This window comes from Ailuropoda melanoleuca, chromosome 4 (assembly GCF_002007445.2).
Source record: "Ailuropoda melanoleuca isolate Jingjing chromosome 4, ASM200744v2, whole genome shotgun sequence".
Classification (NCBI taxonomy): domain Eukaryota; kingdom Metazoa; phylum Chordata; class Mammalia; order Carnivora; family Ursidae; genus Ailuropoda; species Ailuropoda melanoleuca.
Genome location: NC_048221.1, coordinates 14432333 through 14447810, shown reverse-complemented (window position 1 = coordinate 14447810; position 15478 = coordinate 14432333). Strand labels below are relative to the sequence as shown.

The window sequence follows — 15478 nt, the reverse complement described above, 5'->3', positions numbered from 1 at the left end:
GCGCTGAGCTCCAGTGCCGCTGTTTCAGCAGTCAGGAAATCAGAAAGGTGTTGACAGCTCTGTCTGTGGAGCTGGGTTACTTCTGCTTCAATTCCAGATCTACTCCTAGCTGTGTGCCCTGGACAATTTCACTTCTGTTTCTCCAAAATAGAAAGGATCCCAGTACCCACTTCCCAGAGATGTTGGGAAGATTAAATGAGTTAATACACAGGAAGCAACTGAAACAGGCTCAGCATATGTCCTATTTTAAACACTGGCTATTTCTCTTTGCTTCGTGTCTCAATAAAAACATGAGCCCAAGTTCATCTGAAACTGCCTGAGAGCTCAGGAGGCTCAAATCCTCACTTCCAACGCAAACGTAACACTGTCCTCCACCATTTCCAACTCTCCACCCCTAGCTCTCATATACCCTCACCTATAGCATCCACACATTTTACTGACAACGTGGATCAAAATACATACATACACACCGGCAAGATGTATTCAGAGAACCTCGGGTCCCACTGCAAAGCCCTTAGCCTAGGACTAGGTCCTCGCCCGCCCCCTGAGATATTAACCAGCACAGATGCCCTCCTTTCTCTCTAGACTCTCCCCTTGTGAATCTGGCAGTGGTGGGCCAGATGACTAAGCTTCTACAAAACAGGCTTTTTCGTGAAATCACTCAAAACTTTTCAGCGTTTCCCAGTGTTTGAGAGTTGAATACGAACCTCGCCTGGCACCCTTTGCCTTCAGTGACCCGGGCCTGCTTGCGCCTCGAGGCCCACCCAGTCATTGATCCACACTGAAATGCCAAATGCCACACTCCCTCTGCATCCATAATGACCTTTGAGATGTCCTCCCCGCAAGGCATGTATTCCCTGTTGCTCTCTCCCAGTCCAAATCCTGCCCCCTTTGAGAACCCAACTCAAGAACTACTTCTTTTCCATGCTTCCCCCAAGCAGTCCAGTCCCTTCTTCCTCTGACCCTGGCTGATATTTGTACTGTCATCCCTTCTGGCGTGACTTCAAATCAAATACTCTGGCTACCGAGAGACTTGTTCTGTCCCACATTATGCTTAATGTCCCTACCCCACAACAAAAACTTTCGCGTCTTCAGAATGGGAGCATGTTTTCATTCTTTTGTAACCTCCACACACTCACCTTGGTACTGACTTCTAGTAATTAATTCACACACAAGTTGAGTTGAAGGTCATAATTCCATTCTTACCTTTAACCTCATCCCTTCTGCATGGGTGTCCTTTTGCCTTTCAGATCCTGCTAAATCCACCAGATTGAGTAGGGAGGTCCGTATATTCACAGTCTCATTGCTTTTCTCCATTGACTCTATTGTAATTGTAAAGACTGCATGAGACCGAGAAGATTCTCTATTCATTGATGTCGAGGCCACACGTCTGTTTCTCCATCCTCCAGACAGCACCTAGGCAAAGGGAATATTGCCACAACTTTCAAGTGACACAACAGCAATTTTCATACTGACAGATTATACAGACAAGAAAATTAGTAAAAATGTAAAACCCTGTATCCAAGGATATACATTTTTCTCATGCACAGGTTTACAAAACTGGCCATTGTATTAATTCATAAATCATTTCTCAATAAATTTCAAAGCATCTCACAAGACCATATTCTCTGATCCCATGGCAATTAAGAATCAACATGATAAATAAATTTTAAATTACCATAAATTTGGAAATTCAAATGACATTTCTAAGTGATTCATGGGTCAAAAAAAATTATAATGGAAAAATACTTAGATTCATAGAACAATTAAGATACTAAAACTTGGGGGCGCCTGGGTGGCACAGCGGTTAAGCGCCTGCCTTCGGCTCAGGGCGTGATCCTGCCATTATGGGATCGAGCCCCACATTAGGCTCTTCTGCTATGAGCCTGCTTCTTCCTCTCCCACTCCCCCTACTTGTGTTCTCTCTCTCGCTGGCTGTCTCTATCTCTGTCGAAAAAATAAAATAAAATCTTTAAAAAAAAAAAAAAGATATTAAAACTTGTGTGAAGTTTAAGCAATAATAAGTAGTAACTTATAGCATCAAACACTTATATCACAAAAGAAAGGACATAATAATCTAAGCATCCAACTTAAGAAGTTGGAACAAGGAGAACAGGATGAACCCAAAGAAAAACAAAGAAAACCTTAAAAGACCAAAGCCATGTAAACAATATCAACTATGCAAAAAGGGAAAAACAGAATTGTAGTTACAGCAAAGTATTTTAAAAATGAGAATACTGGGAACAGCTTTATGGCCATATATTTGAAAACTGAGGAAACTAAATTTTCTAGAAATACAAAACTTCCGAAAACTTCTGACCCAAAAAGAGGTAAAATGCCTCCACGGCTCTAATACAGAATTTTCACACTTGATCTTAGCCGAAACTGCAATGCAATTCCAACCAAAATCTCAACATAATTTTTTTTTAGTATGTATATGTACACACGAAGACACACACACACACTGGGCCACATGTAAAACCATCTTCTTACTATAAGAGTCACAGTTTAAAAAGCGTGAATCAGGAGACTGGCTTGAAGACAGAAGAACAAATTAATGAACTGTGATATATATACATATATATACACACATAATACATGCACACACAAATATTCATACAATGAATTAATTATACAGCAGTGAAGATAAGTGAAATGCAACATGGATAAATTTCATAAACATTGTTGAGTTTTAAAAAGTTATAGAAGGCTAAATACACACAATTTATTAAAACTCAAAAGCAGTCAAAACCAACATTTTCAGAAATACATACGTATGTGATTTAAAAGTGGAAGGAAATGATCATGACATTCAGCACAGTGTTTATGTTTAGGGAGGAGCCAGGGACATGAGATAGGGAGAGGCACAGAGGTAGACAGGATAGTACTAATGATATCTGGGTCTTGAATTCTTAAGGTCCTCCAAGTTCATTTTAACATAAGCTTAGTAACTTCTATGCATGTGGCAATATTTTGTATGTATTCAACATTACATGATAAAAAAACTGTTTAAAGTCAGCTGGCTAGATCAGATCCCATAAAAATGGGAATATTTTGTAAATTCCTGTCAAGAGGTTTATTTGCCCCAAGTTGAGTACTCAAAAGAGGTTAGCTTTTGGGGCGCCTGGGTGGCACAGCGGTTGGGCGTCTGCCTTCGGCTCAGGGCGTGATCCCGGCGTTATGGGATCGAGCCCCACATCAGGCTCCTCTGCTAGGAGCCTGNAAAAAAAAAAAAAAAAAATTTTAAAAAAAAAAAAAAAAAAAAAAAAAGAGGTTAGCTTTTGACACCTAACAAGTAAACAAGGGTAGAAAATAAAGGGAAGAGAACAGCCAGCTGGTTTAAAAAGAGCAATCCCAGAAGGCCCTCAAAGGGGCAGCTCCCAGGAAGAACCACTGAAGAAATATGACACTAACGAACTGTCCCCCAGTGACCTACAGGGGTGCCTGACTGGAATGAACAGCACCAAAATCATGCAATATCATGAGGTTTAGAGTTCTATTTTAACCAAGGGGAGGTCTATAAAACAGTCCTATTCTTTTCTGCTTCTCATGAACATTCTGTGTCATGCCTTTACAAAATTATTTTTAGTAGCTCAATTCTTGCTTTTTTTGAGATCAAGGTGCTTTTCACAGCATGCGATGTTGCCTAAGGATCACAGTGCTCAAGGTGGGGTACCTGATAGGCTTCAGCGGCTGAGGTCACCACCTGTTCCACTGCACCAACAACAAAGACACCCTTCTTGATATGCTCCCTTAAGTACAGTCCAGCTGATGCAGAGTCCAGTAGGTCATAGATCTGCTCGTTGTAGATTTCAATAAAGGAGCACTTACAAAGGAAACTCTTGCCGGCTCCAGCCTGGAAAGACAAGCCTCATTTAGACATTTTCTTTGCATGAGTTCATCTGTACCTTTTACGAGCAGCACCCTCTCACGTGCTTCACAAGGTGTACATTTCCTACATGTTCTTTACACAATACGAGGTACCTAAAAGCCAGTTACAATTCAGGTAACTAGTTTTAACATATCATTACATCTTAAGGCAGCATCAAACTGTGATCCCAGGAAGCCGAGGTCTCCACAGGTGACTCAGAAGCAAAGCAGGGAGGAGGGACTTGAGCAGTCCAAGATGGGCAATTCCTCCTTCTTAAACTGAGGGATCACTGACATACAAATCATATTAGTGTCAGGTGTACAACATACTGATTCAATATTTATATATGTTGAGAAATAATCGCCACAGTGAGTCTAGTTAACATCCATCACCACACACGAGCTACAAATTTTTTTCCTTGTGATGAGAAGAGCAATTCCATGTTCATCTGTCATATACTGGACTTCCTCAGAAAGTTTTACTTGCAACGGGTGCTATATTCTTGAAAAGACTGAAGATAATTTATCTCAAAACCTGTCTAGGATTTTTAACCACAGGAACGTGGGGCGCTAAACTTCCTACACTGGCGCCCAAGGTGCATGTCTAACTGTAAAGGTTAGGGATCGTTTCTGCAAAAAAGCAAATGGTAAGCCAATGTCATGTAGCCAAATCCCTGGTATGCATGGAATGGAACATGTAACTTAACTAAGGGCTCCTAAACATGGAATTCACCAAGCTAAAGAAACAAGCATGAGAAAGGCCCAACCTGAGAGCCCATGGAAGAGGGACGCCCACATCGCCAGCATGACGGGAGTCACACCATGTACAAAACAAGCAAACTATGGTCAGGTGGTAGAAGGTGCTGCAAAGGAGTCAAGGATGGACCCATCACCCCGGGGCACCCTCAGGATCTAGAGACGCCTGCGGTCAACTGTGAGCCTATGTGCAGGTAAGTGATGGGACTTAACGAATCTGTTTTCCTCAGTTAAGATTTTCTTTACGCTTTCTCTCTTGCAAAATCTGAGAGCCTAAGAAGCACTACCTTTTTCTTTCTTTTATTCTGAGTTTACAGAGGATGCATGGTTTAGAAACTAAAAATTTTTAGAAAATTAAATTTTAAAATGAGTCTTTCTTTTTTCTTAAGAACTTAGAGGTTTTTCTAGACCACAGTAGCTTATCCACATTGTAGAGTACCACCCATGACCCTCCATGTGTTATGAGCGAATTAGTAGCTAACAGCTTGAAACTAGAATTTCATAGAACCACTTTATTTTTTACAAATTTTACCTTCTCTTTTTCACGATCAATTAAGGAAAACAAATACTCAAAACTTCGTGGGATTACTCCTCTCAGGTTATGAGAAAAATGATCAGATTCAGATGGTCCTAAAGAAATGTAAAAAAAAAAATATATATGTAGCAATTCATCTTTATTCTATAACAGTCCTTCAAAACGGCAATACTGAAAGGAAATTTATACAGAAATAAGATGACACACTGTATAATCAGTTCCTTCTCTGTGCCCCCAAACAAGTTAAATTTTAGTCTGAGAGACTGAATAGAAGTTGCCTATCAACAGGACTGAAAGAAGGGCCCATAATAGCCACTAATGCTGTCTTGATGTGCTATAACCTGCAATATGTTAAATGGCCCTTGTAGGGGCACCTGGGTGAGCGTCCAACTCTTGGTTTTGGCTCAGGTCATGATCTCAGGGGCTTGAGATGGAGCCCTGCACTCAGCAGGGAGGCTGCTTGAGATTCTCCCCCTCTGTGCCCTGCCCCCAAGGGCTCTCTCTAAAATAAATAAATAAATCTTTAAAAAAAAAATAAATGGCCCCTGTAAACTGTAATATATATATTACACTATATAAATTACATTATATATAAATTACAATATATAAACATATAATGGAACTAGAAAAATCCAAGTAAATAAACAAAGAGGACAAATAATATGAGTGTGCAGATAATTTTATAACATTTTCCTGTTAAATAATATACAAAGATATTCAACTTATTCTTTAGTTACCTTCATCATCTCCTGCCTCCTCTATGCCTTAGCGCCTCATCCTGCTTCCACTCCAGCCCCTCCCAATCTAATCTACTCATGTGCCTGAGTAATCCTTTTCATTATACATCAGATCAGGCAGCTCTTCTTTTTAAAAAAACCTTCCAAAATCCCTCATAAAATCCCAAATCCTTGCCACGTCCTACATGACCTGGCCTCAGGGTAAACTCCAACTTACCTCCCTACTACCCCCTTATTCTGGAAAACTCCCCTCCCATGGGTCTTCCTGCTGTTCTCTGAACACTCTTGAGCATGTTCCCAACTCAGAGCCTACTGCCTGGAAGATGCTTCTCCCAGAGAGTCTCATGGTTCCTTCTTATTTCACTCAGTACCACTCTTTCTGACTGCAACTTTTACTCAGAAACCATAAAAAAAAACAAAAACAAAAAAAACCCACAACCAAAATTCAACAAGAAAATAAAAAACGTGAGCAAAGGAAAAAACCTTAACTGAAAAGACAAATGAAAAACCTAGAGAAAAATCTGTTATCAGTACTGTAGATAAAGGACTAACCTCTCTATGTCATAAAAATCTCCACAAATGAGTAGGAAAAAGACAAGCTAAATTTTTTAATGGGAAAAAGCTCGAATGGGCATTTTACAGAGAGGCCGTTCAAATGTCCAACAAACATATGTAAGGTGTTCAGTTGTCTACAGACATCAGGGAACTGCAAACAAAAACACAATGAGATAATACTACGCATACTCCAGAATGGCTACAATTTTAAAAACTGACAATACCATGTATAGACAAGGATGTGGAGTTCCTAGAACTTCCACATCTATCCTGACCATATCTACTAAAGCTGATACACAGGTAACCATGATCCAGCAATTCCATTCCTAGAAATGAACTTTAAAAAAACACATACAAGAAAAAGCAGTCATGGCTGAATTATACATATGGTCTAAAATTGGAGATAATCCAAATGTCTATCAGCACTAGAATGGAAAACGTGGCAGATCCGTTCAATGATACGTTATAGGGCAATGAATAAACTACTACCATAAGCAACAACGTGGGTGAATCTTAGAAACTTAATGCTGAGAGGAAGAAGCCAGACATAAGAGTATATACGTAAAATTTCATTTGTAGAAGCTTAAAAACAAGCAAAACTAATGATGACAGAGAAATCAGAGTAATACATAATCCAGGGGAAGGGGGTGAGGTAGTTACTGACTGGGGATCTCGATCCAGGTAGAGAGAGATTGCACAGATTTATAAATATATAAAAAGTCATTAAACCCAATTCAGAAGCTATCTATGGAGTACCTACTCCATGCTGAGCGATGACTGGGAACATAGCTGCAAACATGGACTTTGCTATCATGGAACTCACAACTGACAGAAGCCTGGGAAACAGCCCTACTTTTATGAGGACAACATTGTATATAGAAAGTATGCCTTCCCCCAAAATGTACTAGGTGCCTAGGTGCTGTCATCATAGAAAGAGTAGATTAAGCCAGGAAATGATCATCTTAAATTCACTTACCCATCATCGTAAATGTTTTCCCTGAGCCCGTCTGTCCACTGTAAAAATAAATGTTTTATACATTATTTTTGCACATGAAACTTAAAAGATTACCCTCCTGTTTTAATATGGTCTACTAGTGCATAAATTTCCCACAAAGATCTTATTTTCTTTCTTTTTAAAAATTATATTAGGTAGGGGTGCTTGCCTGGCTGTCAGTAGAGCACGAAACTCTTGAAGTCGGGTTCGTGAGTTCAAGGCCCACATTGGGCATACAGCTTACTTAAAAAAAAAAAAATTGGGGCCACCTGGATAGCTCAGTCAGTTAAGCATCAGACTTTGGCTCACGTCATGGTCTCAGGGTTCTGGAATTGAGCCCCACATTGGGTTCCATGCTCAGTGAGGAGTCTGCCTCTCCCTCTTCCCTCTGCCCCTCCCCCTGCTCGTGCTCTCTCTCTCAAAAAAATAAATAAAATCTTTAATAAAAAAAATTATACTAGATGAGAAGTGAATGATTCATTTTCTTTCTCCCCTATTCTACCACCAATAACTACACTGTTAATTGTCTGGTAATGCTTCAGGATTATACAAACACAGCCATCAGAATTTTCATTTAATTTTTATTTATGAAACTGAAACGATGCTCTTCATACTGCTCTGTAATCTGTTTTGTCCTTTAATTTTATCTCAGATATCTTTCTAAGCCAGTAAATAGAGATTTACCTCATTATTTTTAATAGCTACATTGTATATTCCATGCATGCATAATTGATTTAACCAGAAACCACTGGATTTTTGTTTCCAACTTTTTCTATTCTAAATAGACTAGCAGGGATGCCTGGGTGGCTCAATCAGTTAAGCATCTATCTGCCTTTGGCTCAGGTCATGATTCCAGGGTCCTGGGATCCCACATTGGGATCCTTGCTCAACAGGGAGCCTGCTTCTTCCTCTGCCTGCCACTCCCCCTGCTTGTGCTCTCTCTCTCTCTGGCAAATAAATAAATAAATTCCTTAAAATGAATAAATAAATAAGTTCCTTTCCTAAATTCTGCCTTTAAGGATACTAAAATGTCTTCATTTAAAAATAAAGCAATTTTAAAATTCCTTATGCTATAGGCCTGATTTTGTATGTAGTGTTATATTTTCTCCATTACCCCCAAGAAACAAGAGTAACAAAAACTAAAACTAAAAATACTTATGCTTAAGATAGATATCAATCAGGGTGCCAAATGTCTTTAGCTTGGATTCACACAACAAATATAAAAAAATTTTGAGGTAGGCCTGGGTGGCTCAGTCAGTTGAGCGTCTGCATTCGGCTCAGGTCATGATCCCAGCCTGGGATCCAGCCCCACATCGGGCTCCCTGCTCAGTGGGGAGTCTGCTTCTCCCTCTCCCTTTCCCCCTTCCCCTCTTGCACTCTCTCTCCCTCTCTGTGTCAAATGAATAAATCTTTAAAATCTTAAAAAAATTTTTTGAGGGGCGCCTGGGTGGCACAGCGGTTAAGCGTCTGCCTTCGGCTCAGGGCGTGATCCCGGCGTTATGGGATCGAGCCCCACATCAGGCTCCTCTGCTATGAGCCTGCTTCTTCCTCTCCCACTCCCCCTGCTTGTATTCCCTCTCTCGCTGGCTGTCTCTATCTCTGTCAAATAAATAAAATAAAATCTTTAAAAAAAAATTTTTTTTTGAATTCATTTTTTGTTTAAATGCCCCAAAAAGGGGGCACCTGGGTGGCTCAGTCGTTAAGCGTCCATCTTCAGCACAGGTTATGATCCCAGAGTCCTGGGATGGAGCCCCACATGGGGCTCCCTGCTCAGCGGGAAGCCTGCTTCTCCCTCTCCCACTCCCCCTGCTTGTGTTTCCTCTCTCTCTGTGTCTCTCTCTGTCAAATAAATAAAATCTTTAAAAATAAATAAAAAAAAAAATGCCCCAAAAGATAAAACAAAACAACCAAACAAAGAAAAAACCCAGTATGATCTAGTTGTTTACTTCTCCCTTTTAGAAGTAGTAAAAAAAGTTCTTTAGTAACTCAGAGAAGTGGTTATTATTGAGTCCCCGACTTGAGAGTGAAGGGGACACTATTAATAATCACCCTACAATTGGAACTGTCTTAGGTAAACCAGAAAGTATGTTCCCCAACCAGTAAATCAAACACTCATTTCTTTCCAAGTGTTTCTCATTTCTACTTTCTTCTAGCAAAAGCAATTTTCATTAAGTTATTAATGAATATGCTACAAATTAAACATAATTAGTATGCCTACAAGGTCTTCAAAGACAAAAGTTCTAACGATAATATAATCTCTGCCAACTGCGGCTCTTATTTCAAATTCATCTTTGAACTTTACCACTCAAAATATTCTGTGGGGAAAAAAATCTGTTTTCTCTTGAGAAGACAAATGAGAAAATAGGTTATCTGTCTCACTGCTAAAGAGAGAACGTTTAGTTTTTCTGAAGACAACTGAAAAGTAAGCAGGAAAAGCAAAGGCAAATTTTCAAGGATGTATGTGCAATATGAGCCTAAATTTTGCACTTTTTAATGCATTTTCTATTTTCCTGTGCCTTGAACCAATTATAGATGAACCAAGGGCACATGCACACAAGGCAGCAGCTGCTCAAATGTCTTATATAATTCACTACATTATTAAATAGTTCTAGAAAAGTCTACTGCTAAGAAAAAAATTACACTACAAATTATATTCCTATTTACAAAATAAATCCGAAATGATACTAAAATTCACCTTGTATAATTGCCAAGGTCACAGTGTTTTCTGGACCTCCATCTTACATTCCAACATTAAATCTATAGCAATATTTTAAGGCTGTCAACATTTAGAAATTCAGGACCATAACTCACTTTAAACATACATTTGGAAAACAATTTGGCAGTTGCTCATAAGGTTAATCATAGACTTACCATATGGTCTGGCAATTGCATTCCTAGGGATTTACTCAAATGATCTGAAAACTTACGTTCACATAAAAACCAATATTCAAACATTTGTAGCAATTTATTCATAATCACTAAAAACTGGAAGCAACTAAGACATCCTATCACAAGGAAATAGATTAAAAAATCGTGATACCTCCGTATAATAAACTGCTATTCAGAAAAGAAAAAAAAAAAGGAATGTTATTGATGTATGCGACAACACAGGCGAATCCTAAATGCATTTTTACTAAGAGAAAGAAGCCAGATCCAAAAGGTTACATACTGTTATGAATCCATTCATATGGCACTCTGGCAAAGGCAGAACTATAGGAACAGAAAATATATTAATGTACCCTGGATGTCAGGGGTTGGGGAAAGGGCAAGTGGCTGACTGTAAGGGGGACAAACAGGGGAAACTCTTAAGGTGAAGGAATTGTCCTCCTCAGTGCTGGCTGTTAAATACATGACCTTCTCCATCTGTCAAGGCACTATATAACTGTATATCACAACGGGTGAAATTTAAGGCATGCAAACTAAAAAAACAAGCAAAACACATCAACCAGGATGTCAGCGGTCCCAGGATGGAATGCACGTAACTACATTACAAGAGCGTGACGTAACTGCACTAAAGTGGGTGGACAGCAAAGGAGCTGACCTAAGTAACTTTAGAAAAGGAGGTTTTGACTGGAAATTGTAAGGCTAAATAAAAAAAAAAAAAACAAAGAAGAAGAAGAACTGTACATCAACACTGTCCTCAGTAAATTTGTTTCTCACAGGGATACAGGATAACAATTCTGAAAGTGCTTTACATGTGCACTGGGGCTGAACAAATAAGTGAAGGGATGATGGAAGGTGGGAGCCAGGGCTCTCACTGCCAGCAAGGCAAGTTACAGATAGACAAAAAAGAAAGGTTAGAATGAACCAGTGTGGATTCTAAACCCGTGGATTAGAGTCAGAGACCTAAGCATGAACTCATGTTTAGCTCGATGTATATACAAATGGATATATACAGGAACAAATACAGACACGCCTATATACATGACTTGGTATACATACATTTAACACCTAGCTGTCTGCGGAGAAGACCTAGGAGCACTGACACTCCAGTAGCAACAACACCTAGTGCCCACATCTTGGTTCCTAAATACCATCCTCCGATAAAAGGAACCAGGGCTCCTTGGCGAAATGGCTGAGTCTCGGCCTGGGACAGGGAAAACACAGATGAGCCAGGAGCAGCCTAGAGCATCATACAGTAAGGAAGTGCTCGAGCAAAAGGACGTGACATGTCAAAGGGACACAGAAACCAACGTCCAACAGCTCCCAATGGCCCAGCTAGGACAACATGACCAATAAAATAAAAAGAATATATTGGATTATAACTCCAAGTAGAATTAAATAAATGGGGGAGAAGAGAAAAATCTTCCTCACAGAAGAATTCCAAATAATCTATGTAGATATTCTCCTCTCCAGGAGGTAGAGTTTAATCCCCTCCACCTTGATTATCCCAGTGGGGCCAATCCAATCACATGAATCTATAAAAGTAGGGAAACTGTCTCAGCCGCAGTCAGAGGGAGATGTGACTGAGAAAGAAGAGTAGGAGGGCTGTATGTTGTTGGCTTCAAAGATAGAGAAAGGGGGCTGTACCCACGCAGTTTGAGTGGCCTCTGAAAGGTGGAAAAGGCAAGGAAATGGAATTCTCCCCTACAACCTCCAGAAAGGAACAGAGCCCTGCCAACACTTTTATTGTAGCTCAGTGAGACTTCGGACTTAAGAACCGAAAGATAATAAATTTATATTGTTTCAAGTCACTAAGTTTGTAGTATTGATTACAGCAGCTATAGGAAGAAGCACTTACTATGGTACCCTTATATAAGGACAGAGCCAGGAACTTACTATGCAAAGATGGTACCGTTATAACCGCTCATGCAAGATTCCACAATGCCCTTGGCCACAGCTGAGAACACGGACTCCTACAAATGTAAGCACCAAACATTTTAACATTTCCTAGAAAGGAAAACATTTTTCCTAAACTACATTCAAAAACAGAATAAAAATAATGTGCTTAGATTTTTCAACACCTGTGGTAATATGAAAATTGCAATCACTACAGAAAAAAGGTTAAAACATCTAAAATGATAAAACATTAGACAAGTATGTCCATTAATCTTGTATACAATTATAGATTTAAAACCTTACATCTACAATTTATACAGAATTTTGTTCAGCACATTGCATGCAAATATTATACTGGTATTAGCATCAAATACATGACCCTATATGTTCTTCTGTGTTTTCTTACCAGCTTATACTAAATAATCAATACCTGATTTTTATTTTCATTTTTACATATAAGTAGATGCAATCTTATCAACAGGCAATAATTCCTAAACCTGCATTGTCTAATACCATAGCCATGAGCCCCATGTGGCTACTGAGCACCTGAAACGTGGCTAGTCCAACTTGAGATGTATTTTAAGTATAAAATATATACCAGATTTGGAAGAATGAGCGTGAATAAAAAGAGTGGAAAATATTTCATTAATAATTTGCTTTATATTGATTACATGTGGAAATGATATTTTGGACATACTGGGTTAAATAAAATATAGGATTAAAGTTGAGTTTACCTGTTTCTTTTTTACTTTTTGTCAACGTGGCTACTAGAAAATTTTAAATTATATATGTGACTAACTTTATATTTCCATTGACCAGCCATGTCCTAGATGAAAAAAGATCTAAAGATCTAAATGTCTCACCAAAACCATCATGTGTGTAAGGGAATAATCAAGATCTAAGTCAGGTCCTTAGATGCACTAGCTACATTTCAAGTGCTCCATAGTCATATGCAGTTAGTGTATCTGAGAAACTAAATTTTAGATTTTATTTAATCTTAATAAATTCAAACTTAAATAACTACATGTGGCTAGAGGCTATTGTAACAGACAGCGCAGATATAGAACACTTTCCTCATTACAGAAAGTTCTAACGGATAGTGTCGACTAGATCTTAACTAAATTGTCTAATTAGAAAAAGTTACTGACGTCACAGTAATCTTTTTTTTTTTTAAAGATTTTATTTATTTATTTGACAGAGATAGAGACAGCGCGAGAGAGGGAACACAAGCAGGGGGAGTGGGAGAGGAAGAAGCAGGCTCATAGCAGAGGAGCCTGATGTGGGGGCTCGATCCCATAACGCCGGGATCACGCCCTGAGCCGAAGGCAGACGCTTAACCGCTGTGCCACCCAGGCGCCCCACTGACGTCACAGTAATCTTAAACCTGTTACTCTCTACTGTGAACTGAATGTTTGTGTTCTCCCCCAAATTTGTATGTTGAAACCCTAATCCCCAATGTGATGGTATTCGGAGACAGGTCTTTTGGAAGATAATTAGGTCATAAGGGTAGAGCCCTTGTGATGGGAGTAGCATCCTTCTAAGAGACAGAGAGAATTTGCTTTCTCTCTCTCCACAGTGAAAGGCAGCTGTCTCCAAGCCAGGAAGCGAGTCCTTACCAGACACGGGATCTCCTGGCCTGGATCTTTGAATTCCGAACCTCCAAAACAATGAGAAATAAATGTCTGCTGTTTAAGCCACCTGGTTTTTGATATTTTGTTATAGCAGCTACAATTAAGATCCTCTCCCTAAACTATGAAGTTCAACTAGACTTAGCAATCATCCAAGTGGCCCTGAAAAATACATCTCCACTAACCTCCATCACTGGATGGTGAGCGAAAGTAAAGCAGGCCTGTCATTCTGGAACAAAGTTTGATGAAAGAAGAAAAATAATAAAATTTAATTTAAAATATTTTAAATTATATTAAATCTCAAATATTTACATAATGTTTGAGTGTCCTTATCTGAAATCTATCAAACTAAAGAGACCAGAAATGAAATCCTCACAAATAACAGAATCTTATCCAAATGGAAAGTTAAGTTTCCAAAACTGTCATTACCTGAGTGGTGTGCATGTCTGCAACATGATCGAACGTGAAGGTCTTGGGCTCAGGATTGGAGTGAAGCCGGAGAGTGGTAGAGGAGAGCACAGATAAGCATAAGTTTTGCTCTCCATCAGCTGATCCAGAACCTTCTGAAGGTGGACGAATTCGCACAAAAACTTTGATGGCGTCACCTTCATTACTAAAGACAAGAAGTGTACCAGCCTAAGTTTACTGGAGAAAACTAAAAAAGGATCTGAGTCTCCGATAGCCTCTAATGTTTCCATACTGAGTTTCCCCAAAGAAGCCCCAAATCTACCCGCTGACATTTACCTCTTCTAAAAGAGTATCACACGACTCACACCCTTTACTGGTTTGCTCCATGATACTCATCTTCATAAGCTTTTATTTGAAATCAACTGAAAGAGAGTTGATTCCACGGAGCTCCAAGCATGCCTGCTTGTCTGATTTCCCTCTTGGTAGCAGTAATAAAATAAGTCACCCCAAGGGAGAATGATGTTACTGATTCCATCTTTTAGCCTGAAAGGTGAGAGGATGAGGGGAGGGTTGGGGAGGAAGTGTGATGTTTCCAGATTTCTAGGTAGCTGAGGACCAAGCTTAATTCTGAAACAAGCATCCCTTACTATGCTAAATGGTTGTTTTAGGAATACCACATTCCTAATTTTTTTGGTCTCATCAACGAGATTTTTTTCCTTACCTTGGTTGGTTAGACTGACAATTTGTCACATTGCGTAACTCAGCTAGAAAAAAAGACAAGAAATTATTACAGGCACTTAAAATTGTACTAAAAAAATCTCATACTTGGGTGCCTGGGTGGCTCAGTTGGCTAAGCCAACTTGATCCTGGGATCAAGTCCCGCATCGGACTCCCTGCTCATCGGGGAGTCTGCTTCTCCCTCTCCCCTTGCTCCTCCCCCCTGCTCATGCTCTCTCTCTCTGTCAAATAAATAAATAAAATCTTAAAAAAAAAAAAGAACTTAAAAAAAAATCTCATTCTTATCTAGCCTGGTCTTCTGTTGCTGACACTCCTCAATCTCCTCAGGGGCCGAGGAAGAGGGAGAGGAAAGTCTTAAACAGACTTCTTGCTGAGCATGGAGCACGATCTCAGGACACTGGGAGCATGATCTCAGGACCCTGAAATCACGACCTGAGCCAAAACCAAGAGTCGGACGCTTAACTGACTATGCCACACA

The 15478-nt window shown here is 39.5% G+C and overlaps 1 protein-coding gene across 7 annotated transcripts in view; it reads right to left on the bottom strand.

Moving 5' to 3' along the window:
* KIF15 (kinesin family member 15) overlaps positions 1-15478 on the bottom strand; it is a 66080-nt gene that overhangs the window by 41431 nt on the left and 9171 nt on the right. For 3 of the 7 annotated variants that reach the window (XM_034658152.1, XM_002912752.4, XM_034658156.1), the window contains 7 exons: positions 14984-15026; positions 14284-14467; positions 12227-12303; positions 7430-7467; positions 5159-5256; positions 3677-3856; positions 1207-1416 (listed from right to left, as the gene is read on the bottom strand). In XM_034658152.1, coding sequence (XP_034514043.1) covers positions 1207-1416; positions 3677-3856; positions 5159-5256; positions 7430-7467; positions 12227-12303; positions 14284-14467; positions 14984-15026 — 830 coding nt within the window. Of the gene's footprint in view, positions 1-1206; positions 1417-3676; positions 3857-5158; positions 5257-7429; positions 7468-12226; positions 12304-14039; positions 14084-14283; positions 14468-14983; positions 15027-15478 lie in introns of all 7 variants that reach the window. The other 4 variants (XM_034658154.1, XM_034658153.1, XM_034658151.1 and 1 more) reach the window with 4 other exon arrangements.